The 27343-nt window shown below is 43.6% G+C and overlaps 1 protein-coding gene across 3 annotated transcripts in view; it reads left to right on the top strand.

The window, feature by feature from the left end:
• The window catches only part of ARMC9 (armadillo repeat containing 9), a 128358-nt gene that overhangs the window by 71904 nt on the left and 29111 nt on the right, over positions 1-27343 (top strand). For all 3 annotated transcript variants that reach the window (XM_044290107.1, XM_044290106.1, XM_044290108.1), the window contains 6 exons: positions 7808-7898; positions 11320-11443; positions 22299-22438; positions 22565-22641; positions 23482-23556; positions 26756-26846. In XM_044290107.1, coding sequence (XP_044146042.1) covers positions 7808-7898; positions 11320-11443; positions 22299-22438; positions 22565-22641; positions 23482-23556; positions 26756-26846 — 598 coding nt within the window. The remainder of the gene's footprint in view (positions 1-7807; positions 7899-11319; positions 11444-22298; positions 22439-22564; positions 22642-23481; positions 23557-26755; positions 26847-27343) is intronic.

Raw genomic sequence — 27343 nt, 5'->3', positions numbered from 1 at the left:
TTTACTGCCAGCAGATTTACATAGATGTTGTTATCCAGATTTCCCCCACATTTTTCACTCTCCTGCATTCAGGAAAAAGAAAGCAGGAGTTCTTTTGGCTATTAAGAGATGTAGCTTTCACATAGTCGTCGGTGATCACAGACCCCAAAAGACGCTATGTCATTCTCAATGGCTTACTGGATAATGCCCCAATCACCCTAGCCACTGTGTATGTGCCCAATTCTAGACAAATAACATTCCTCCTTCTTTAAGAAGCTGCAGACTTCCTCAGCTGGTCCAGTTATCATGGGGGGGGGGGGGGGGGGGGAAATTCCACTAGCCATAGGACAGAATTGAGATCCCTGTTAGCAGAAACCCAACTTCATGACATCTGGAGATACCAGCATGGGGGGGGGACAGGACTACACGTTTCTTTCTCAAGCCTATTTATCACAGTCTAGAATAGATTATTTCCTAATCTCCCTAGATTTGCTACATAAAGCTACCCGTTCTGAGTTAGGAATTACAACGTGGTCAGATCACGCGCCCATAGCTTTAGAGATTCAGACAGAGATGTACCTAACCCCTCCCCTCCACAGTGGAAACTGAATGCATACCTCCTAAAACATAAAGATAGAATCGCCAACTTCCACAACACTCTCAAGGAGTTTTTTTTAGCTAAATGATACCCCTAATATATCGATCACCACCCTATGGAGCTCACACAAGGCCTACATGAGGGGTTTGTTGCTACAGTGGGCAGCACGTTTGAAGAGACAAAGGGCCAAACTAGGGACAGCAGCATTAGATACAATAACCAAATTAGAAACTGCTTATAAGTCACAACAATCTCCCAATCTGCACAAGCAGATATTTGAAGCTTGTGCCCAACTCAGAACTCTCCTCTTATATGAACACGAGCTCTCCATGAGACTTGTGAAAGCCACTTACTACCATATGGGAGATAAAGATTATCCCTTTTGGCTAGGAGGGTAAAGCGTAAAATAGCTCATCTCCGATCTTCTAACTCCCAGTTAATTACGCATCCCCATGCAGATTTCTATGAGTCCCTCTATAATCTAAAAGCTGATGTCTCCACCCCTCAACCTCACCCTGATGGGTTAACATCCTTTTTAGACTCTCTTTCTATGTCGAAGCTGACTATTGAGGAACTAGCACTGCTGAATGCCCCCCATCTCCACCAGTGAAATAGAGAAATCAATAGGATCTGCTAAATTACACTCTGCTCCAGTTCCAGATGGATATGTCAATGAGTATTACAAGGTGTTCCAGGCGCCTCTGGGTCCGTACCTGAAACGCTTATTTAATCATCTACTAAACACAGGCCACTTTCCACCAGATATGCTAAATGCAACGATAGTAACCTTGCCTAAGCCGGGGAAAACTGCAGACACCCCTGACAATTTCAGGCCCATATCTTTTTGCTAAACACGGATATCAAGCTGTTTTCAAAGATACTAGCCTCCAGGTTACACAAAGTTCTCCCTTTCCTTGTGGATATAGATCAGGTGGGTTTTGTGGCGAACAGGCAGTGCAGGGACGGAACAAGGTGCATCATAAACCTTTTGCATGTGGCTGAGCTCTCCAGGTGCTCCAACCATTAGACGCGGAGAAAGCCTTTGATAGGGTACCTGGAGAAAGTGTTACGTAAATTTGGATTCTCTGGACCTATTGCCACGGGCATCATGGGTTTGTACTCAAAACCCTCTGCCAGAGTTCTTGCATCTGGTTTCTTCTATAGAACATTCCATATAACCAATGACACGAGGCAGGGGTGCCCCTTGTCCCCACTGGTTTTTGCGTTAATTATGGAACCGCTGGCTGAAACTATTCAGACCAACTCGAACATTATACAGTGCCTTGCAAAAGTATTCACCCCCCTTTGACTTTTTTTTTTGTGTTTTGTTACATTACAGCCTTAAGTTCAATGTTTTGTTAATCTGAATTTTATGTGATGGATCAGAACACAATAGTCTAAGTTGGTGAAGTGAAATGAGAAAAATATATAAATAAAACTATTGTTTAGAAATAGATGACCTAAAATTGGCATGTGCGTATGTTTTCACCCCCTCTTTGTTAGGAAGCCCATAAAAAGCTCTGGTGCAGCCAATTGCCTTCAGAAGTCACATAATTAGTGAAATGATGTCCACCTGTGTGCAATCTAAGTGTCACATGATCTGTCATTCCACATACACACCTTTTTTGAAAGCCCCCAGAGGCTGCAACACCTAAGCAAACACTGCCATGAAGACCAAGAAACTCTCCAAACAATCCGCGGGTGAACAGCCTGTCGGATCCGTCCTGCCGCTAGTTCACGTGTGCCCCCGAACTGCCGCTCCGTCCCCATTGACTATAATGGGGGCGGAGTTCAGGCAGCGCACGTCAAGAGGCAGCCGGACTAAAAGTACTCCATGTCGTATTTTTAGTCCGGCTGTCTCTCGCCGTGCTGCCACTGGAACTCTGCCCCCATTATAGTCAATGGGGACGGAGCGGCAGTCCGGGGGCACACGTGAACTAGCGGCAGGACGGATCCGACAGGCTGTTCACCCGCGGGGCGGAAGGGGGATCTGCAGCGCTGCCGGGAATATATTTATATATTATACACATTTTTAGAAGGTTCTGATCCCCACAGTCACAGACTGTGGGGATTGGAACCTTTCAGCCGGCATTAGGATCCTGTGATTGACTAGTCTGTACTAGACTGACTAGCCAATCGAAGCGATCGCCGGGGGCAGACTGGACATTCTTTTATTGTGTAAAGCCAAATAAAAAATAAAAAAAATAGACAAATTAGGTATCGCTGCGTCCATAACGACTTGCTCTTTAAAAATATCATACACTCTTCCGTAAAAATAAAAAATAAAAAGTGCAGTACAAAAATGATATGTACACAGTACCTATATCTCTCATGATACAAATACCTTGTGGCTTTAGTAATTAACATTACCAAAATGTTGGTTTTACCGAAAATACTATATAGGTTTTGATGCCTTCCCCCTAAAAGTGCCCCTTAGTAAAATTGCTCAACTCCAGGCAGATGTGCTAAAGTTCATCTGGGGCCCTGCCAGACCCAGAGTTTGTAAATTCGCTTTATACCCTTCCATGAGAATGGGAGGACTGAGGGTACCAGAGGTGAAGAAATACTACTGGATGTCTTTGGCATCACAAGCCAAAGAATGGTGGCACTCTTCTACACTACGTTTAGAATTATTAGGCAAATGAGTATTTTGACCACATCATCCTCTTTATGCATGTTGTCTTACTCCAAGCTGTATAGGCTCGAAAGCCTACTACCAATTAAGCATATTAGGTGATGTGCATCTCTGTAATGAGAAGGGGTGTGGTCTAATGACATCAACACCCTATATCAGGTGTGCATAATTATTAGGCAACTTCCTTTCCTTTGGCAAAATGGGTCAAAAGAAGGACTTGACAGGCTCAGAAAAGTCAAAAATAGTGAGATATCTTGCAGAGGGATGCAGCACTCTTAAAATTGCAAAGCTTCTGAAGCGTGATCATCGAACAATCAAGCGTTTCATTCAAAATAGTCAACAGGGTCGCAAGAAGCGTGTGGAAAAACCAAGGCGCAAAATAACTGCCCATGAACTGAGAAAAGTCAAGCGTGCAGCTGCCAAGATGCCACTTGCCACCAGTTTGGCCATATTTCAGAGCTGCAACATCACTGGAGTGCCCAAAAGCACAAGGTGTGCAATACTCAGAGACATGGCCAAGGTAAGAAAGGCTGAAAGACGACCACCACTGAACAAGACACACAAGCTGAAACGTCATGACTGGGCCAAGAAATATCTCAAGACTGATTTTTCTAAGGTTTTATGGACTGATGAAATGAGAGTGAGTCTTGATGGGCCAGATGGCTGGATTGGTAAAGGGCAGAGAGCTCCAGTCCGACTCAGACGCCAGCAAGGTGGAGGTGGAGTACTGGTTTGGGCTGGTATCATCAAAGATGAGCTTGTGGGGCCTTTTTGGGTTGAGGATGGAGTCAAGCTCAACTCCCAGTCCTACTGCCAGTTTCTGGAAGACACCTTCTTCAAGCAGTGGTACAGGAAGAAGTCTGCAAGGTAAGAAAAACATGATTTTCATGCAGGACAATACTCCATCACACGCGTCCAAGTACTCCACAACGTGGCTGGCAAGAAAGGGTATAAAAGAAGAAAATCTAATGACATGGCCTCCTTGTTCACCTGATCTGAACCCCATTGAGAACCTGTGGTCCATCATCAAATGTGAGATTTACAAGGAGGGAAAACAGTACACCTCTCTGAACAGTGTCTGGGAGGCTGTGGTTGCTGCTGCACGCAATGTTGATGGTGAACAGATCAAAACACTGACAGAATCCATGGATGGCAAGCTTTTGAGTGTCCTTGCCAAGAAAGGTGGCTATATTGGTCACTGATTTGTTTTTGTTTTGTTTTTGAATGTCAGAAATGTATATTTGTGAATGTTGAGATGTTATATTGGTTTCACTGGTAAAAATAAATAATTGAAATGGGTATATATTTGTTTTTTGTTAAGTTGCCTAATAATTATGTACAGTAATAGTCACCTGCACACACAGATATCCCCCTAAAATAGCTAAAACTAAAAACAAACTAAAAACTACTTCCAAAAATATTCAGCTTTGATATTAATGAGTTTTTTGGGTTCATTGAGAACATGGTTGTTGTTCAATAATAAAATTAATCCTCAAAAATACAACTTGCCTAATAATTCTGCACTCCCTGTAGCCCCCAAAGGTGGTTGCAAATGGAACAATTGCCTCTCATAGGGGTTACCAAGCCGCAGAAGTGTTAAAGCAATGTAACTGTGACCTACCACTAAGTACCATGGTGGTCACCTCATAAGCTTGGCGACAATTGCTCTCCTTCTGCTCAATCTAGATAGGAACCAATTCCCCTTGATGTCACTGGAATATCACCTACCTAATCTATCCCTGACTCATTGGACCTTAAAAGGAATAGACACCATTGGAACGATCTATGATGGGACTTCTCTATTGCAATTTGAAATACTACATTCCATTCATTTACCATTACCTCCAAATCTGTTACCTATTACACTCTCTCACTCATATTGACACTCCTATCCCAACCACAAAGATCACCAGGTTTTGTAACCCTACCTCCGGCGCAAAGAAAGGCCTGTCCATTATTTACATGTCCCTATCCTCATCCCACACCCCGTCTAAACTCCCCTTTTATGCTCAAGTGACAACAAGAACTAAAAGCCACATTTCCACTTAGAGTGGCATGAAGCATTATTTTGGGCAATTAAACCATCCAAATGTATCAACCACACAGAATAGAAAAATCCAAGTGCGCTGGTACCTTACACCAAACAGACTGGCACATATGAAGAGAGATTACCCAACCTCCTGTTGGCGTGGTTGTGGGCATAGGGGGACTCCTGCCCACATGTGGTGGTTCTGTCCTAAAATATCCCCTCTGTGGAAAGAATTATCTGGTCTAATAATAAAAGTAACAGGAGAATCCTTCAACCTATCTCCAGAACTCGCTATATTATGTATAGGTCTATCTAATATCCCACAAAACTCGAGATGGGTAGTAGCACACATTCTAACTGCTACACGTAAGGTCATCGCCTGGCACTGGAAACAAGGGATTACTCCCCTAATATCTGAAGTCCAACATCTTGTAGATCAACATTTGCCTCATGAACTAATTCATTCACCTACTCTGCAAACCAGGATCCATGCTCTCAATCAGTGGCTGCCATGGCTCTCAAGGTCACATCTCTCACCAATACCAGATCCTATTCTGTAAATGCCTCCTATTCTTTTGTTTTCCTTTAGTCTGGTGTTCCCACGGGCCAAACTTCACAAGACCTATGGATGGAACAACCAGGTTTGGTTGATTCACCGAGTCCTAAATATGTGGACTACTATATACAATGCTCCTACATGCCCGTATGCTGTTGCTGTTTTGGTGTGTTTTTTGTTTTTGTTTTTGTTTTTATTTTTTTTCTTCTCTTTCTGTCCAGAATTCTCGATAAAAAAAACCTCAAATATTTATTAAAAATAAAAAATCAGTGGGAGCATTTTTAACGGCAGTTAGGCAGGAATACAAAATGGCCTTTTAGGAGTTAAAAAAATAATTTACCTCATCCACTTGCACCTGCGGCGGCAGTCACTCCTCTTGATGCTGAAGGACCTGGCAAAGGACCTGTATTAAAGCGTGATGACATCAAGCTTGAGTGCAAGTCCTTCAGTGTCAAGAGAGGAGCGACTGCCTTTGCGTGTGCAAGTGGATAAGTTGAGTAATTTTTTATTTATTTTTTACAGCTGAGGAATTATTAAAGCTGTGGACCACTATGGGGGACATTATTTTACTTTGGGGGCCACTATGAGGGACATTATGAGCCATTATGGTGACATTATTACTGCTGGGGGCCAATGTAGGGGGCATGATTACAGCTGGGGCCATCATGGGGAACCATAGGGACATTATTATTGTTGGGGTCACTATGAGGGGCACTATTACAGGTAGGGGCCACTACAGAGGGATACTGTGGGTCACTATGGTGGATATTATGTATACTGCAGGAGTTGAGATTTATAAAAAACAAAAGCCCATTCCTACATACAAAACAGCTTTAACTTTGTTGTGTTGGTGGGTTTCCGCCCATGAATTGCTGGCTTCAGCCCCTTCTACAATATTTTTGTTGGATTAAGTTTGGGACATTGTCTTGGCCATTCCAAAACTTCTTTAACCATTTTTTGGTAGAATGACTTATGTGTTTAGAGTTGTTGTCTTGCTACATGACCCATGTTCTTTTGAGATTCATCTCACGGACAGATGTCCTGATATTTTCCTTTTAGAATTGGCTGGTATAATTCAGACTTCATTGTTCCATGATAGCAAGCCGTCCTGGTCCAGGTGCAGCAGAACAGGCCCAAACCATGATACAACCACCACTGTGTTTCATAGATAGATTGAGGTTTTTATGCTGAAATGCAATTTTTTTTTTTTCCTTTCTCTACACATAATGCCTCTCTCTTAAAACAAAAGGTCTATTTTGATCTCATCCATCCACAAAACATTGTCCCAATGGTATTCTGACTTGTCCAGGTGATATTTAGCAAACTAAAGATGGGCAGCATTGTTCTTTTTGTAGAGCAGCGGCTTTCTCCTTGCAGTCCTGCCATGCGTATCATTGTTGTTCAGTGTCCTCCTGATGGTTGACTCATGAACATTAACATTAGCTAATGTATGCAAGGCCTTTAGTTGCTTAGAGGTTACCTTGGGTTCCTTTATGACCTCCTTGCAGACTATTACACGTCTCGCACTTGGCGTGATCTTTGTTGGTTAATCAATCCATTGACTGTCGATTGGTGGAGACCAAACTTTTTAGAGATGGTTTTGTAACCTTTTCTATCCAGATGAGCATCAACAATTCTTCTCCTTTGTCCGTGCCATGATACACTTACACAAACAGACTTTAATATATCACATTTGATTTTTTTCCCCATTCATTAAAAAAGAACGGACAGCTTCACCTTTAAATTATCTTGGTAATCCTAAAGGTTCACATACTTTTGCCACCCACAAAAAAGTGATATTGGATTATTTTACTCAATAAATAAACAAACAAGTCTAATATTTTTGACTCATTTGTTTATTTTGATCTACTTTTAGGACTTGTGTGAAAGTGTTTTTTGTTTTTTTGTTTTTCACAGGGGAAGATTTACGAAGAAATATAGTAAATTCTGAAGGGTTCACAAATTGTCAGTGTATGTCAACAACTTCTTATCTTAATGTTTTCCTTACAGAGAAATGTTCTCCAGCTGCTTCATTCTGAGCATGAAGTAGTTAGACAGTACACCGCTCGCATCATTAATGCTTTTGCATCTTTAGCTGATGGTAAGTTGGAAGACATATGAATCACTAATTTTGCCATTTGGATCTGTCGATCTAGATTATATCTATCTATCTACTGTATATACACACACGTGGACAAAATTGTTGGTACCCTTTCATTAGAGAGAGAAAAACTCATTATGGTCGGTCACTGAAATAATCTGAAACTGACAAAAGAAATAGTAAATAAAAAATTACTGAAAATCAGACACTGCTTTTGAATTGTGGTCCAACAGAATTATTTTAAAAAACACCTAATGAAACTGGCCTGGACAAAAATGATGGTTCCCCTAGAAAGGATTGAAAATAATTTGACCAGGAGTGCTGTGGGGTAGGGGGCAGGTAGGCTACCCTCAAAAGACTGACTTAGAGGGACCTGGGGGAAGGGTTTTTAAGTCACGCCCCCTCCCCCTCTGCAGCCGACGGGGATTGAAAAAATGAAGGTCAGCTGCAGGGGTGGGAGGAACGGTGACTTTTTCTCCCTGCAGCTCACGCTCAGACAGCACAGTGCTGCTGTCTTAGGCTCCATTCACACGTCCGCAGAATGTGTCCGCATCTGTTCCGCAATTTTGCGGAACGGGTGCGGACCCATTCATTCTCTATGGGGACGGAATGGATGCGGACAGCACACAGTGTGCTGTCTGCATCCGCAATTGCGGTGCGCGTCCCTGATCTTCGGGTCCGCAGCTCCGCAAAAGATAGAACATGTCCTATTCTCGTCCGCAGCTTGCTGACAATAATAGGTATTTCTATGGGGGTGCCGGGCTGGTGTGTTGCGGACGTATGAATGGAGCCTTAGAGTGAGCCGTTCAAAGGACATCCCTGCTTTCATCCAGGCCCGGCACTACACGGAGGACAGGGAGTCTGAAAGCCTGACTGTTTGGCCTAAAACCGAACCTCTGGCAACCCCAGGGGAAGGCTGCTGTGGAGGTCACAGTTAAGGGGACAGTCCGCTATGGAGGTCAGTGTTAAGGGGCGGGGTGCTGTAGAGGTCACTGTCAAGTGGGTAGGGTTTTGTGGAAGTCATATTTTCTCATTTAGTCATAAGGGAACGGAGCTCTGTGGAGGTCACTGTTAAAGGGGCGGGGTACAGTGGAGGTCACTGTTAAGGGAGCGGGGTACTGTGGCGGTCGTTGTGGAGGTCTCTGTTAAGGGGGCTGGAAATGGTGGAGGTCAGTTGAGGGGACTGTATGGTCAGTGTTTAGGGGCGGGTGCTGTAGAGGTTACTGTTAAGGGAGGTGGGCCCCTGTGGAGGTCACTGTCAAGGCGGTGGGGTGGGGTGCGGTGGAACTTACTGTTAAAGGGGCGGGCTGCTGTGGAGGTCCCATTTTAAGGAGACGGGACACTGTGGGGGGGGGGGGTGTCAATGTTAAAGGATAAATGTCACATTTAGACCCTAATTTCAATTTTTATATATGTAGTTACTAATAAAATGATATTCCAGAATCAGTTACTATTAGACTTACTTCCCCCATATTTAATAAGATTCAGCCCTTAGCAACCAGTCTGCATAAAACTTCAATTTCACTATTCAGTTAAGATGGCCGCCACTGCCCTCACCCTGAGGCTAATCCCGCCTGCCCTCACTAGCCAGTAACAATAGCCCCCCAAAAGTGTCAGCAACCAGAGCCCTCCCCCCTAAAGGGTTAATCTCCTGCAGCACAAAGGGGTCCTCTTACCACATGTTGCTTTCATTTATACACTGAGCAGATGGCAGATCTCCCTTCCCTGGTCTGCGCTGCTCCAACTCTGCATTCTCCAGCTCTGCTGAGTGAGGGAGCGTCTGCCAAGTGCAGGGACAGGGAGAAGTGCACACAGCCCAGGCACTGTTATCAGCTGCTGGGGAGGACCTGGCTTTAATCATTTGCTTACAGTCCCTGGCTGTCAGTAATGTGAGCCTGAACGCTTCCTGCTTCTGCGTCCTCCATCCTTCAACAGATAGACGGAACATGCCTAGCAACCCTATTTTAAGCACAGGTAAAAGTAGGCAGTACAGGGAACAAAACTGTGGAATTAAGGGGTAATTGAATACACAGTGAAAAGTTTAAATAGGGCCACCAAGGTGATATTAATCACCACAATCCAATACAAAAAAAAATAATATATACGACAGTTATCCTTTAAGGGGTGGGGGTGTGTGGATGTCACTGTTATAGTGGATATTGTCAATATCTTTTAACAACACACACAAACATTAAATGAAATAGATTAAATATACCCGTGCGAATCCCGGTCCTTCAGGTAGTCTCTATATAAAGGCATTCTGGAGAGAAATGCGCAGCCTAGTGTCAGAAAGCTTGGTCTCAGTCGCAGGTCATGGGTCTTCCAACAGGATAATGACCCAAAACACACAGCTAAAATCATCCAAGAATGGCTAAGCGGAAAGCATTGGCCTTCTATGAGCCCTGATGTAAACCCTATTGGACATCTGTGGAAGGAGCTGGAACATGCAGTCTATTGAAGGCCTTCTTTCAAACCTCAGACAGCTGGAGCAGTTTGCTCACTAGGAGTTGGCCAGAATACCTGTGGACAGGTGCAGAAGTCTCATTGAGAGTTACAGAAATCACTTGATTGTAGTGATTGCCTCAAAAGGTTGTGCAACTAAATATTAAGTTAAGAGTACCATCATTTTCCAGGCCAGTTTCATTAGTTTGTTTTATTAAAAATATTGCTTTTAAATTATGGTTAAAACAAAAACAATGTCTGATTTTCATTAGTTGATTTTCAGTAAATTTTTATTTGTCATTCAAGTTATTTCAGTGACCATCGTGGGGTTTTATTTCTGTAACGGAAGGGCACCTAAGATTTTTCCACGTGGATAGACAGACGGACATATAGACAGATGGATGAACAGATATAGAAATAGAGATATCTATATAGATATCTCTATCTATCTCAATACCGTGAAAAAACGCTTCAGTTTTGTCCCCATTCATTGTCTATGGGGACAAAACGTAACTGAACAGAACATTCTCATACCAGAGAGCAAACCACAGCATGCTGCGGTTTGCTTTATGTCCTGGGATGCAGAGCAAGACAGATCCGTCAGGACCCCCAATGCAAGTCAATGGGGACGGATTTGTTTTCTATGACACAATAGAAAACGGATCCGTCCCCCATTGACTTTCAGTGGAGTTCATGACGGATCCGTCTTGGCTATGTTACAGATAATACAACCGGATCCGTTCATAACGGATGAAGATGGTTGTACTATCAGTAACTGAAGCGTTTCTGATGAACCCTGCCGGATCCAGCAAAAGCACTGGTGTGAAAGTAGCCTAAAAGCAGTTAAACCCCCCCCAAAATAAAACAGATTATAAAAAATATTTAGGTTCATAAGGGAACAAATAAAATAACAAATTGCATACGACGTTCCACCCTCTTGGTAATGGATCGGAGCTTTACGTTGTTTCCTCTCTGTCAGGTCGGGTGTATCTTAGCCAGAATCCTCACTTGCTGCGCTCATTGGAGGAAACTCTGAAAGGAGAGGAAAAGGATTCTATTACCAGGGAGAATGTATTGGGTTGTCTTCAAAAACTTAGTCTCAGGTACGTTAAAGGCAAAATGTGATTAAAATTGAAGAACAAATAAAGTTATATTAATCATTTTAGAAGTATTAGGTACAATCTATCAGTATCCTGAAATGTAAAATGTAGAGGAATTGTGTCACCCTTGCTCTCATTTCACCTAAGCTGCTCTTATTTCTGTGGCCAGAGCAATAGTGACACCCTCATTGCACCAAAGGCCTAATTTGCATATTAAGAAAAAATAACATAACTCGAGGTCAGAGCCTCAGATCAACAAAAGAAAAACGGTGTTTCAATCAGGTGAACCACAGCTAGGTGTCTATGCAAACAGTTGGACAGGGAGGTCGCTGGTGACAGATTCCCTTTAAAGATCTGAACATAAGTTACCTGCTGTGTGATGGTGTAGCCAACGTAAAGCGGACCATACACAGTAGTTAAATGTTGGCCAAACCCACCAATTTCGATAGGAATGGCCATCCATCTAATGCATGTGGGGTCCCCAATCTCATTTCAGCATCCTCGGGGAGATAAGCTGTTGCCAGAAGTGTCTGGCAGTGGCTTGTATGGCCAACCGCTACCTACTGTGTGTAGCCTGCATAAATCTAATTGTGTTGTTTGAGTACAGCTTCTGTAATGTTCATTATTTTACTTTTTATTGATATATTGATTGTGGCGCTAAGGACTGGCCATACACAGGAGATATCTGTTGACTCAACGCTCCTTTGGCTACAGCCATCTCTCCTGATCCCTCCTGTAGATATGCACATATAGCTTGTCTGAGCGTCCATGTGTTCTCTATAAGCTGCTGCCTGACACCAGCTTAACTACCCATAAGCAAAAGCACTGGGTTCCACCCAAATTGCATACGACGTTCCACCCTTTTGGTAATGGGTCGGTGCTTTATGTTGTTTCCTGAACTGAACTGAAAAGGAATGCACCAAAATGCTTTCCATTCCGTTTGGTTGCGTCCCCATCGTGGACAGAAAGACGCTGCAAGCAGCGTTTTTCTGTCCATGATGTGGTGCGCAACCAGACGGATCCGTCCTGACACACAATGTAAGTCAATGGGGACGGATTTGTTTTCTCTGACACAAAAAATGGATAGATCCCCCATTGACTTTCCGTGGTGTTCATGACGGATCAGTCATGGCTATAGAAGACCTAATACAACCGGATCCGTTCATGACGGATGCATGCGGTTGTATTATTGTAACGGAAGCGTTTTTGCAGATCCATGACTGATCCGCAAAAAAACGCTAATGTGAAAGTAGCCTTAGCGACATATCGATTTGTTCAGCTGATATACATCTAATGTGTATGTCCACTTAGGATTTTAGGATTATAATGTTTCTTAGATGACTAAATGGTCTCATTGATTTTTAAAACTGTAAGTGAATCTAAGTATTCTGGGAAAAACAACTATCTGAAGATAAAGAAGATATAATATGAGGGAACTAGATGGACCTTGGCTTCTTTTTCTGCTGTCAACCCCCTATGTTCTTTATCCCTATGGATAAGAATTCTGTTTTCTAGCAGACCATGAACCATCAGGCCGAATCTGGCCATACCAATGAAATACCTGCCTGCGGAACAGCTATTTCACCTGACCGTACATGAGTTATAGGCTTGGCCCAGAGTGCATGTTCAGTTCAATGAGGAAAGCGGAATAAGCCACTATCACCCTCTTTGGCAACAGCTTATCTACTGTAGGAACAAAGAGTCGGGCTGTTAATGCACCTGTATTCAGTCAACAGAGAAGGGCTACAGTTCTCTCTCCATTGACTATATACTGAGCCTGTGTTAACGGCACTGGGAATTTTATTTCACTGCACCTGCTCTCCACTACGTCCACTTTTAGTTTCAGTAACATTTTATAAATTGAAGTAGTCAAGTGCTTAAAGTAGTGGTGAAGACAATCCATATGGGAAATTACTAGATTCTATTATTGCTAAATCAAGTATATTTAAAAGCGTTTTCCAAGACTTTACTACTAATGACTTATCCTCTGGATAGGTCACCAGTATCTGATTGGTGGGGGTCTGACACATGGGGCCCCCGCTGATCAGCTGTTCGTGAAGGCACCAGCTCTCCCCTTCTCTGTACTTAAAGGGAACCTGTCACCTGGATTTGGGGTATAGAGCTGAGGACATGGGCTGCTAGATCGCCCCTAGCACATCCGCAATACCCAGTCCCCAGAGCTCTGTGTGCTTTTATTGTGTAAAAAAACCGATTTAATACATATGCAAATTAACCTGAGATGAGTCCTGTCCCTGACTCATCTCATGTACAGGACTCATCTCAGGTTAATTTGCATATGTATCAAATCGGTTTGTTTACACAATAAAAGCACACAGAGCTATGGGGACTGGGTATTGCGGATGTGCTAGATGCCATCTAGCAACCCATGTCCTCAGCTCTATACACAAAATCCCGGTGACAGGTTCCCTTTAAAGGGATTCTGTCACCTGGATTTTAGTGACAGAGCTTTTAACATCATTACATCAGTCTGCTCATTTTGTATTAAAATATACTAGTATTACTGCCCTAAGTGTTGTCCTTTGTCTAGAAAATCGTTTATTAATATGGTAATTACCTGAGTAAGGAGCCCAAGGGGCTGTCCCTCCGGCCGTTGGAGCCCAGAGGCGCCCCTTCTCCTGGAGCCCAGCACCGCCCCACTGCTAATTTATTCACTCCTCATTGCCGGCTGGCACATGTGCAGTGCGTCCTGTGAGGCCGATTCCAGGCGCTGACATGTGTATCCACGGAATGCGTTCGCTGAGCCATAAGCTCGCGCATGCGCTGTGGATACACATGTCAGCGCCTGGAATCGGCCTCACAGGACGCACTGCACATTCGCCAGCCGACAATCGGGAGTAAATAAATTAGCAGTGGGGCGGTGCTGGGCTCCAGGAGAAGGGGCGCGTCTGGGCTCCAACGGCCGGAGGGACAGCCCCTTGGGCTCCTTACTCAGGTAATTACCATATTAATAAACGATTTTCTAGACAAAGGACAACACTTAGGGCAGTAATACTAGTATATTTTAATACAAAACGAGCAGACTTATGTGATGATGTTAAAAGCTCTGTCACTAAAATCCAGGTGACAGAATCCCTTTAACAAGCACAGTACCGTACATTATATAGCGGCTGTGCTTGGTATCGCGCTTAACCACATTCTGTGAGGCTGAGCTGTGCCTAGGCCATGTGACTGATGAACGGGTCGTCACTGGCCTAGGAAAAGCTGAGAAAAGGCCACGGCACTATGGCCTTCTTGAACAGTTGATCGGCAGGTGTCCCTGGTGTCGGACCACAACCGATAAGATACTGATGACCTATCCTAAGAATAGGTCTTAAGTAGTAGTCTCAGAAATCTTTCAGGGGATGTTTCACATAAAACATGGAGGTGCTGTTTATAAGAAATATTATCCGAGAGAAATACAGTAGTATAAGTACAAACTGAAAAGAAAAAGGGGGTCAGTCAGCACATCCCAAAGCGCAAGGGCACGTTGCTATGGCTGAGAACAACACTATAAAACAAAACATGCAATGCAACAGCTCTCTGCAAGCCAAATAAAGTACAAAAATTGCATAATAATTGCAAGTGCTATACTAATAAATAGAGATGCTTGGCAAATCATTTTGTACAAAATTATTTGAGCCCGTCTGCCGCACGTCAAGGCGATCTCTGTAAGACTGGTTCCTAACACTAAATTCTACCTGTTATGTGCCATGACGGCTACCATATAATTCAGCAAGTGTAGGTTCCACATGCATGCTGGGCCTGCTTTGATTTCTGTCATTTTTGGCGCCAAAATGGCCTCCATTATATCCAAGGAATGCAGGTACCAATATGCATGCCGGGCCCACTCCACACCACTCCTGGTGCCAAATGGCCACCAAGGACTGCAATGAGAGTCCACAAACTATCTCTCTCCTGGTGCCAAATGGCTTCCATGCATGAGGAACCTACACTCGCTGAATTATATGGTAGCCGTCATGGCACATAACAGGTAGAATTTAGTGTTAGGAACCCATCTTACAGAGATCGCCTTGACGTGCGGCAGACGGTCTCAAATAATTTTGTACAAAATGATTTGCCAAGCATCTCTATTTATTAGTATAGCACTCGCAATTATTATGCAATTTTTGTTCTTTATTTGGTTTGCAGAGAGCTGTTGCATTGCATGTTTTGTTTTACAGTAGTATAAGGGTCCATTCACACGTCCGCAATTCTGTTCCGCATTTTGCACGATGTGCTGCCCGAATTGCGGACAAGATTAGGCATATTCAATTATAGTTCCGGTGATGTGCGGTCCACAAAATGCAGAACGCACATTGCCGGTGTCCGGGTTTTGTGGAGCTGTGGATCCGCAAAACACACACAGATGTGTGAATGGACCCTAAGAGTCCATTCACACGTCCGCAAGTGTTTTGCGGTCTGCAAATTGCGTATCCGCAAAAAACAACCGGTTATGTGCGTTCCGCATTTTGCGGACCGCACATGGCCAGCACAATAATGTAAATGTATTTTCTTGTCCGTGGCTGCATCTTTTGTGGCCCCATTGAAAATGAATTGGTCCGCACCCGTTCCGCAAAATTGCGGAACGGATGCGGACCCATTTTGCAGACATGTGAATGGACCCTAACAGTTGGGTTTTCCCACAAACTCCTATATAGCAATAGACAAGCACATAGGTCGAGTAAGGAGAAAAGAAAATAGGGTATACCATGGCAGCAACAGGGAATCGGAAACATCTCCAGTGTCCGAATGACTGGCATTTCTTGTAAAACATTTTGGCCTCTTTGGTGACTCGGACCGTGGAAGCTCACATAGGATGGTGCTTTTTTTATGGTATGCAAGCACGGCCACCGCTGATGAATTTTGCAGGGTGGTCGTAACCATGGAAACGAGCAGTATATAATGTGATGGAAAAAGTAATCCAGCCAGCAAAGGAAGCAATATGGACAATCGCAATACATTAGTAAGTGCTTTGTATTAACTTTATCTACATGATAAATGCTATTTGTTGAAGTGACACAACCCCTTTAAGAAGACTTTTCGCCAGAAATTCCTGACAACAGGATGCATCCACCAGATATAAAGTGATTCCCTGACTCGTGGCTTACACAAAAAGAAGCAATGGAATCATTTGGGTGTGTTTGTAATCTTGTGGGAACATAGTAGCCGTGGTGCATGACCTAATGTGAACTCTCCAGCAGTGATATCTGGTAATTGCCACTGGAGACCGTTTCTCAACAGTGTGATATTTTGCTGGCGTTAGAGGAATATGCAGGTCAGGCTAAGGACATAAGCGGTCCAGATGTGCTTGACGGTGTTATAATGTAGAACTGTTTCAAGTAGCGTAGTAATAGTAGTAGTGAGCTCCACTGGGTTAAAATATATCTAAGAAATCTATTGCCTGAGAGAAAATGTCCAGGTTGAAACCCAGGTGGGGGACATAGGATTATTAAAGGTGGGCCCAAACCTTGAGGGGCAAATTTTATTGAAGGCAGAATGATATACAGATGGCAGGGAAAGGGAGGAGGGTCATTACGATTTATAATGGATTCTTAGTGCTGGGAAGCTTAAGATGTACTGTTGGGGTATCATAAAGCATAGAACAGTGAAAAGATAGGGCCATGACACACTGTATCAGTGACTAACATAGCAAGCATAAGTTTGGATGGTTGGGCATGGTGTAACTTATTGAGGTTACACTAGATGTTATGTTAGCCCCTGTTGAGGATGAGTCTCGCCTGATCCCCATGATTTCCTGGCCAATAACCAACTATTTTATTTGTGTCATATGTGGCTCGGGTCCATCTCTGAGCCCTTTCAGCCCTATGCATGAGAAACGCTTTAAGTTGAAGTTTAACATGTGAGATTAGTTTTGGCAAGTGTGCATTTGGGGAAATTGGTTCGCTAATCTACAGCCGAGGTTCAGCCAGGTTGGCTGTCTGCCTTAAGGCCCCACTACCTTCACACTTGCGGCAGATTGATCCGGCAAGCAGTTCCGTTGCTGGAACTGCCTGATGGATCCGGCAATCTGCATGCAAACGGACAGCATTTGTAGACGGATCCGGATGCGGATCCGTCTTACAAATGCATTGCAAGAACGGATCCGTCTCTCCGTATGTCATCCGGAGAAACGGATCCGTTATATATATTTTTTTCACGGATCGGATCCGGCATTTCAATCCGGCAACTGATCTGGAATTTTGGACTGAGATAATACCGCAGCATGCTGCAGTATTTCCTCCGTCCAAAACGCCAGTTCAGTGACTAAACTGAAGACATCCTAATGCATCCTGAACGGATTTCTCTCCATTGAGAATGCATGGGGATAAAACTGATCAGTTCTTTTCTGCTATTGAGCCCCTAGGACGGGAATCGGTGCCAGAAAAGAAAAACTGAGCAGGAAGGAAGGAAATATTCCCGACAATCACCTGCTTATCAGTGAAGAAAGCCACTGTATTTACATGCAGCGATCACCTCCACAATATGGGGAGCAGCGAACACTCATGCCTTACAGAATCATTGTTTTCCAGAGGCAGAGTGCAGTTTGAGGCCTCATGCACACGACCGTTCCGTTTTTTGCTGTCCGCAAATTACGGATCCACAAAACACTGAAGCCGCCCGTGTGCCTTCCGCAATTTATGGAACGGAAAAGGCGGCCCATTGTAGAAATGCTGTCCGCATCTTTTGCAGCCCCATTGAAGTGAATGGGTCCGCACCCGAGCCGCCAAAACTTCGGCTCGGATGCGGACCAGGACAACGGTCGTGTGCATGAGGCCTGAACCGCACGATCTGCTGACGACAAGCAATTATTTAAGTGACTGCATGAAAGATCCAGTCCCAATGTAAAGAGCTTTTTGCTTGTTCATTGGGTAATGGTTGGTACCTTTACACCAGCGGATCATCGCTAACAGGCGCTCCTATGAGTACTTGTTAGCGATGATCCGCTGTAAAGGAGCCTTTACACTTTTACAGGAGAAGCTACCTTTATGAAAGAACTGCTGATATATGGTGGGCTTTGTATGCTAACCAGAGACTGCAGCTTGTTTGGAAATAACGTTTTACTTCTGATACTAGTTGGGTTTTAACTGTCGGGCCTGCGAGCATCTCTTTATTTAATCGCCGCTTGAAAGGGATACATGCAGGCTATGTGAAGTGGAAGACTGAGTATACATAGTTGTTTTCAGATCTGAAGATCGAATACTGTGTCAATATGGAAGAGAAGGTAAGGACGGGCTATTAGTATAAAATAGCTAATGTGGGGGGCAGAGAAAAAAGTGTAGCCTACATGGTGTGAATGGAACCCACACCAGTAGGCCAAGGGTCGAAGGTCAGCTCGATCACTCCCACAGAGGTCTGATCTGTGTGCAGCAGTACTGTCTTTAGATGGATTCGTTAAAGTGAAAGAGTCCCTGTACTTTCATACAATCTCACTTCATTTAATAGAGAATGGTTTAACTAGTAAATTTCCAAATCACTTTGTTTAAAAAATACGAAAAAAGAAGTAAAGTCATGGCCACTAGAGGTCTCACTTCCATGTAAGTTGCAGTCCACTGCCTGTTGTCAGGCAAGATCTGTCCCTGGTAACAGAGACTCAGAAGACGGCTCACACGAAGTGGGGACGTGTCAGAGCTACGGTAGCTGAGATACTGAGACTGATAAAAAGTTTCTACTACACTACTTCTGAAGATAACAGAAGCGTCCTGCTTTTCTGGAAGTGTGATCTCTCCGTCCTTATCTGTTCTGTGAGCTCCGGAGCTGTAAACAAACATAGTGGGAAGTGAAAGGACGTCCCAACAGTACCGTGCTGGCAGATTCTACAGAAAGGAGACGGCCCCTACTTGTGAGAGAAATTCATCTAGGTGTGCAGTTGAAGATATATTACAATGTGGCTACAACATTGGCTATTTTGTGAAAAACTACAACAGGCTGAGTCGCCAGGCATAAGTATTGATAATGGAAGAACCAGTGTTTAAAGGCATCAGTTAAATGTGTCTCTTAGAGACATAGGAAATCTAGCCTATCTAATCACATTACCCAGAAGCAACACTTTTATCCAAGCTGCTGGCAGCCATTATACACTTGTAATATAAATTGCTGCACCCCATAGTCAGGGGTACTAAAATGTTGGGAGTACGCGGATGGATAGGGGATAGTACAAACACTAGTCATTCTGTTACGTTGTAACAATGACAAAGTCACTATTGTATGGATAGTCGCGTTTCTTCCTTTCATTGGAGTGGCCCAGAAAGAATGGGATAGGATTAACCACACTGATAAATTTAGTAGCACCGAGAGTACGTTTGGAAACCGTATGCAAGGGGACCGTGACACAGAGTTGGGTATACAAAATGAGAATCTAAGGCCAGGGATGTATAAGTGTCCTATATTTAAAGAGTAGCTAAACTTTTTTAAACAACTTTATAAAAAAAAAATCGAATATACTTTATTAATGGATCTTTCCTTTTTACTAAAGAAATAGGCACCTGAACTTTCCTAAGTGCTTTAGAATCAGCACATTTGCACAACTCTGACATGTCAGTGGTGTACCTGCATATGGATGCCACTGTACTGGTGAATCGGACTGCAGCGACGGATCGCTGCTCCTACCTGTGCCACCTGACCTTGGCTAAATTCTGGCGCAACACCTATCAATGCACTGTGCAAGGATTTAGCCTAGCAGAGTGGCTCCTGCCTGAGCCTGCTTCACTCAGTGGAGAGCTCTCCGGTAACCGTGTGCTATTTAGAGTTTTCAATCTTTCAAGCTTCAAGTTTTCTCTGAGTTTTAAAAGAGAAAAAAAAACTATGGTTGTCCAAAAATGTCTATACTGGTACCCCAGAGGCTGTTCAAAAACCAACATGGTGCTCTTAAACCAATCTGCACTTCAAAAGCCAAAAGGTGGTCTTTCCTACAGCGTACCGAAACAACAGCTTACGTCCACATTTAATTTCCGTACCTAGCAGAACCTGCCTAACAATTTAAAAGGTGTGGTGTGTCTCAGATGGCTGCATAATGGGCGCTGAAATGCCATATCTGTGAAAATCTTGCAATTTTCCCTTTGCACTGTTCACTGCACATTAATTTCTGCAAAATACTTGTGATGTCAAAATGATCCCTCTACCGCTCAAGGAGGACCTATCGCCACTCCTGACGTGCCTGTTTTAATAGCTACATACATTCCCCATGTAATAACAATTCTGGAGCATTTATTTTTATGGCTCTATGTTGTGCCATATTTCTACTAGATATTGTGAATGAATTACTAGCAGTCTGCTGTAAGGGTATAGAGGGGTGGTAACCAGATGGTGGTGGGGGGGGGGGGGGGGTCCCTACATTGTCTGACAATGGCAACACTGACTGGATAGAGTCAGACTGTGCAGGTACACCCCCCTGACCGGTTACCACCCCTCTGTACCCTTACTGCAGACTGCTAGCAATTATTTCATAAACTTCTTGTAGAACAAATAAAGGAATGGCGCAACATAGAGCCATAATAGGCGTTCCAGAATTATTACATTAGAAATGCATGTAGCTGGTAAAATAGGCATGTGGTGACAGGTCTTAAAATGGTTTCTAAAAGGGGATTCCATTTATTTCACCCCAGAACCTTTACAGTTGTCAGCACAATCAGTGTAAATTACTGCCTTGGGCCTCAAAATGAGTATGGCGCTCTTTTAATCTTGAGCCCCCTCATACATCCAGGCAAAATATGTAGGGTGTTTCTAAAACCAGGAAGCACAACATAATAAGAGGACTGAATTTTCATACTGGCACACGATGGGCAAAAGATATTGGGCACTGAAATGGCATAGCTGTGGAAAAATGGCAACTTTTTTGCACTATCTGTTTTGCAAAACAACTGTGAGGTCAAAATGCTCTGTAGACCCATTCAAAAATTTCTTGGGGAGTGTAGTTTCCAAAATGGGGCCACTTTTTGGGAGTTTCCACTGTAGGGGTACCTCATGGTGTCTTCAAATGTGACATGGCACCCAAAAAAACATTTCAGCAAAATCTGCCCTCCAAAAGCCAAATGGTGCTCCTTCTATTCTGAGCTCTGTGTTGCACCCATTCAGCAGTTTACGGCCATATATGGGGTGTTTCCGTATTCATGAGAAAATGGGTAACAAATTGAGGGGTGATTTTTCCTCCTGTTATCCCTTGTGAAAATGAAAGATTTGGGACAGTGTTTCTAAATTCTATGAAATGTCTGTTGGGTCAAAGTCCTCACTACACCCCTTGAAAAAAAAAATTGTGGTCTGTAGTTTCCAGAATGGGGTCACTTATAAGGGGGTTTCTAAGCTTCTAATGCCCTAAAAATAAAATAACATTCACAAAAAGATGCCAGCATAAAGTATACATATGGGGAATGTTGAGTAATAACTTCTTTCTTAAAAGCAGAGAATATCAAATTTTTAAAATTGCTACATTTTGGATTTTTTTTTATAAATTAAAGTTAAAAGATATGGACTTACATTTACCACTGCTATGAAGTACAATGTGTCATGAGAAAACAGTCTCAGAATGGCTTGGATAAGTAAAAGCGTTCCAAAGTTATTACAACATAAAGTGACACTGGTCAGACTTCCAAAATTTGGCCTGGTCCTTGAAAAAAAACCTCAATACTAACAGTATGTAAAATTTAGTGAACAGGGCCTAATCTATGACTGTCCTACTGAATCCAGGCTGCTTGTGATGTGTACTGGTACTGGCGGTCTGGCACCAATGGGCACAGAGTTACCAGTTTACAGTTTGTTGCATGTCTAATGAGATTTCACTATTCCAAAACAGAGGGGTTAGATTGACATTATCAGATTATGAAAAGCTAGAAATACTAAGTGGATCTACTGATTTCTGTTCCAGACGCCCGATGCAATCGGCCATGATAAAAGATGGCCTCATCTTGTGGCTTGTCCAAGAGCTCAAGGACACGGATCGTCTCTCTGACTACACAGTGGAGTATTCTGTAGCCCTGCTCATGAACCTCTGCTTACGCAGCGCAGGTGTGTGAATGCGTAGCAACTTTGTCCTAAAGGTTTCCTTTTTCTGCAGCTTTGTGGTTTCTTTTGGAGATATTAAACACTGGTGAAAAGGATTTTGCTTAATGCTCTTATTGCAATTTGTCACAGGGAAGAAGATGTGCAGTAAAAGTGCTAGCCTTGTTCTCAGAGTGCTTTCTGATCTGCTAGGCCATGAGAACCATGAGGTTTGTGTCTTCTACAATATATGCCCATTCTATATGTATGGTTTTAGTGAACTATATGTTTTATACTTTATTTGCCCAGTGTTTGTCTATGTCGATGTAGGGTAACTCAGGTCCCATAGTAGTAGAGGTGTGTGCTATAGCATATAAAGAATTACTGTTTCACCACTGGTGGCCACATTGGTAATATTGTTAGTGATAATACACTTGTTTGCTGTAACACATCATTGTCCTTGCATGCCACATGTGCATTTTATTTTATTTTATAAAGCCATGCTTTGTCTTCTGAGCTATGCATGCAGTTTTTGATTCAGTATTTTGAGTCAAAGCCAGAAGTGGATGCAGCAGGAATAAGTATAATTTCTGATTCATTTTAAATCCACTTCTGGATTTTGCACAAACTGCACTAGAACCTGCCTGTGTGATTTGATGACTGGGAAACTGGTGGGCAGGCAGCATGTTCTCCATACCAGTAGATTTAGGCTGGGTTCACACCTGAGCTGTAAAACGCTCAACAGGCAAAAACCAATGCTTCCCTATGGGCATGGTTCTCACCTGAGCGTTTTACAGCGTGTACGAACGCGCTGTAAAACGCCCTACGCCCCAAGACTTACAGGAGCTTCTTTGGAGCGCATTGTTGCACGTTCCCGCACATAGACCTAGCGACAATGGGCGTTTGCTTGTTTCCTCGCACGTATGTAAACGCCCGATAAGCACACTTGTAAACAGCGCTTATCAGGTACACTTATGTGTGAACCCGGCCTTAGAGATGCTGTGATTAGACCTTCTTCCTTGTGTATAATATAAATGATGGCTATCACGCACTTCTTTTTTACTCTGTAGATTCGACCTTATGTAAATGGAGCTCTCTACAGCATCCTTGCAGTCCCCTCAATAAGAGAAGAAGCTAGAGCCATGGTAAGATATCGCAATGACTGAACACATCCGTGAGGTTAAAGGGGTTGATGATCAAAGTGGTCCCACAGATGCTCAATTGGGTTGAAGTCTAGGGAATTAGTACTTGGAAGGACTGTGCAGGATACAAGAGCGTGGTGTGCTGCGTTTTTGTTTCCTTTTTTCTTTCTAGGAGGCATAAAAAGTAATGTGAACCCGCCCTAACGCACTTGAACAATGCATGGAGACTTTCACTTGTATATTTTATACACCCATGTGAACAGCCCTGTAGATTATTATTGTACAATCAGCATGTTGTTCTGTAGCCTATGTTTAGGAATAGGACAATATGCCATGTAGATACTTGCCGTACTTTCTGTATTAGCAAGAATATGGCATTGGTACCTCTTTCGCTTGCAACACTGTACCAAAGGGGCTTTGGCTTCCCTTAAAGGGATTCTGTCACCTCCCCTAACCCAAAAAACGATTTTAAAGCAGCCATGAAGCACAGCTTACCTGGATTAGGCTGTGCTCTTTTATCTTGTAATCCGTCCAGCAGTTACTCCAAAAAACTACTTTTATTGATATGCAAATGTGTCCTGAAGGTGCCCAGAGGGGCGTTTTGTTCTTCTTAGAGAGCCCAGTACCGCCCCTCTTACAGTGCCCAGCCCGCCTTCCTTGCACTGTCTAACCGCCGCCCCCAGCCTGCCACAGCCTCTCCTCCCTCTCCTCCCCCCTCCCTCATGCCGAACGAACTCTCGCACAGGCGCAGTACCCACTGAGGGCTGCGCCTGTGCGATCAGCAGGAGACTGAGGGCAGCAGCTTCATCTTCGTCACTGGGCATGCGCCGAGCCCAGTGACGTCCGATGCTCGCTCTTCCCTGCTGACTGAGGGAAGAGCGAGCATCGGACGTCACTGGGCTCGGCGCATGCCCAGTGACGAGGATGAAGCTCCTGCCCTCAGTCTCCTGCTGATCGCACAGGCGCAGCCCTCAGTGGGTACTGCGCCTGTGCGAGAGTTCGTTCGGCGTGAGGGAGAGGGAGGAGAGGCTGTGGCAGGCTGGGGGCGGTTAGACAGTGCAAGGAAGGCGGGCTGGGCACTGTAAGAGGGGCGGTACTGGGCTCTCTAAGAAGAACAAAACGCCCCTCTGGGCACCTTCAGGACATTTGCATATCAATAAAAGTCGTTTTTTGCAGAAACTGCTGGACGAATTACAAGATAAAAGAGCACAGCCTAATCCAGGTAAGCTGTGCTTCATGGCTGCTTTAAAATCGTTTTTTGGGTTAGGGGAGGTGACAGAATCCCTTTAAACTACTACAGACGATGGGGGTGCGGAGAAGGGGGTTACGGCTGTGAAGAAACTTGATGTTTTTGTGTTTAAAAAAAAAAGACCATTTTTGAAATGGTAAGAAAAAGATATGATTAAAAAAATAATGAAATTAACAAAAAAAACTTGTTAAAAACGGTGGTCATGAGTTTAGAATATAATACAGAACAACGGTTTTCCCTTTTCAATTGTGATGTGGATTCGATGGGGAGTGAATCACTGAGCAAAACTCCAGACTGATCACATTCATCTGAGTACGGACTATGAAATTCCTTTCCTTTTCCCAATGAGGGATACAACATGACAGATATCCAGAATATTCATTGATTTCTTTTTTTAACCTCTAAGAGATGTTTTCCCACCAGTAGCAGTGATGGGGTGTGTCACAGAGATGTTTCATCCCCGCCTGATCAGTTGGCTCCTTCTTCTTTTCTCTACTCGGCAGTGTTTCTGGCCACCCGCCATGCTGAAAGCACAAATACTGTAGTGACCATGTTGCTGGTGAACCAGAGCGGTTTATATTTGTGATGACATATTTGAAGTACATGCACAGTGTACTGTACCTGCAAAACAGATGTAAGATTCAGTATAGAACATGATGTACTGGTTCATGGCCAAGTGAAATGATTGCTCTGCCATTAGATAATTATAAGGTAAAGAAGATGTTCTTCTAGTTTATACGTAGGTTTATTCTGCACAACATTGTAGTCTACATTAAAGGAGTATCTCCCTAAGTGTCAAATACGTGCGGGTCCCATCCACACCCATTTTAAAAACGAGGCCCTGTCTCACGGCCGCTGTAAATGGAGAGGTGGCTGCGCTTGCACAGCTCTCTCCATTTACAACTAGTGGTGTTTGCTGATAGAAGCAATTAATAAGCCTTATATTTACACAGGCCTGCAATTGGGGTAATTATCAGGAAGGATTGTTTATAGCGGGGATGCTCAACCTGCGGCCCTCCAGCTGTTGCAAAACTACAACTCCCAGCATTCCCAGACAGCCTACAGCAGGGAATTATGGGAGTTGTAGTTTTACAACAGCTGCAGGGTCGCAGGTTGAGCATCTCTGGTTTATAGGAATGCTCCTTCCTGATAATTGCTGTGTGCAAAGGCGCCTCCAGTTACCGAATAAACAAGCAAATGCCATATCATCAGGTGAAAGCAGTCTGCTGCCCAGAAACCGTGAGGCTGTATGGCAACAAGCAATTGGAGGAACAAATGGTTTGTTCCTGATAATTGCCAAGTCAGTCAGGCCATGTAAAGGGGCCTTGACCTGAGCTAGTATAATTGTAATGCGGTGTCTAGTGGAAAGATTACACTTTGCATAGTAAGGAAATAGCAAGTGTGAGCTCTGAAGCCTGCATTATTCTGACTGCAGCTCAGAACTGTAAAGACGGCCATACACATTCAATAGCTGGTGGCCAAAATGATTATTTGGCCGACAACTTTTTTTTTTTCCTGATTCCCCAATACAGATCCACGTTCGGGGAGAAAAGTCGCTGCAAGAAGTTTCTGGCCGTGGCTTTCTCCCAAGAGAACAAAAGGATCAGATGAAAATAGTTAATTTGCCCTATTCTTCTCTCCCCTGACATCATTTGTTGGGGGAGAGTCGGGAGCTTCCTGTACACGTTAAACTGATGGCCGAACTCTCAGATGCTTGGTGTGTTCACATGCATATGACATGTTGTCTTCTACATGTGGAAAAAGAATCATCATGTTATTTCACGCACAGATTTTGCCTTTTTTGCAAAAGCCAAAAATATGCGTTGATGTGTGCATTTACAACGGTATCCACATTTTATGTCATCAGTTGGAGAACACACATCCAGCTTTATTGAGAGTGTCTACGGTGTTACAGAATTTAGTCTTTTCGTATATCTTATGTTCCTTTTCTAGGGGATGCAGGAGGTCCTGCGATGTTTTATCAAGGAAGGAAACCAAGATATGAATCGTCAGATTGAGTTTATCATACGGCAGCTCAACTCGGGTATGTATGGCATTCTTCAGTGGACTCACAGGTATTTGTTGCATGAAGAAAACGTTACTGTTATAGTGGAATAGGCATGGTATATAGACATAACTCCCAACTTTTGAGAAGCCTAAGGAGGGACAATATTATTATTATTATTATTTATTATTAAAGCGCCATTCATTCCATAGCGCTGTTCATATGATAAGGGGTGCACATTCATAATACAGACAATTGCACTAATCATAAACAAGACGAGTTACAAACTGGTACAGAAGGAGAGAGGGCCCTGCCCGGGAGGGCTTACAATCTACATGGTATGGGAGAAGGACACAGTAGGTGCGGGTTAAGTTGGTCATGGCGGTATAGAGGCAGCAGGGTCACTGGTTGTAGGCTTGTCTGAAGAGGTGGGTTTTCAGGTTTCTTTTGAAGGATTCCACTGTAGGTGAGAGTCTGATATTTTGGGGTAGCGAGTTCCAGAGTATGGGGGATGCACGGGAGAAAACTTGGAGCAG

The sequence above is a fragment of the Bufo gargarizans genome, chromosome 4 (genome assembly GCF_014858855.1).
Source record: "Bufo gargarizans isolate SCDJY-AF-19 chromosome 4, ASM1485885v1, whole genome shotgun sequence".
Taxonomy (NCBI): domain Eukaryota; kingdom Metazoa; phylum Chordata; class Amphibia; order Anura; family Bufonidae; genus Bufo; species Bufo gargarizans.
Note: the sequence above shows the minus strand (reverse complement) of the source record. Positions and strands in the feature narration are given on the sequence as shown.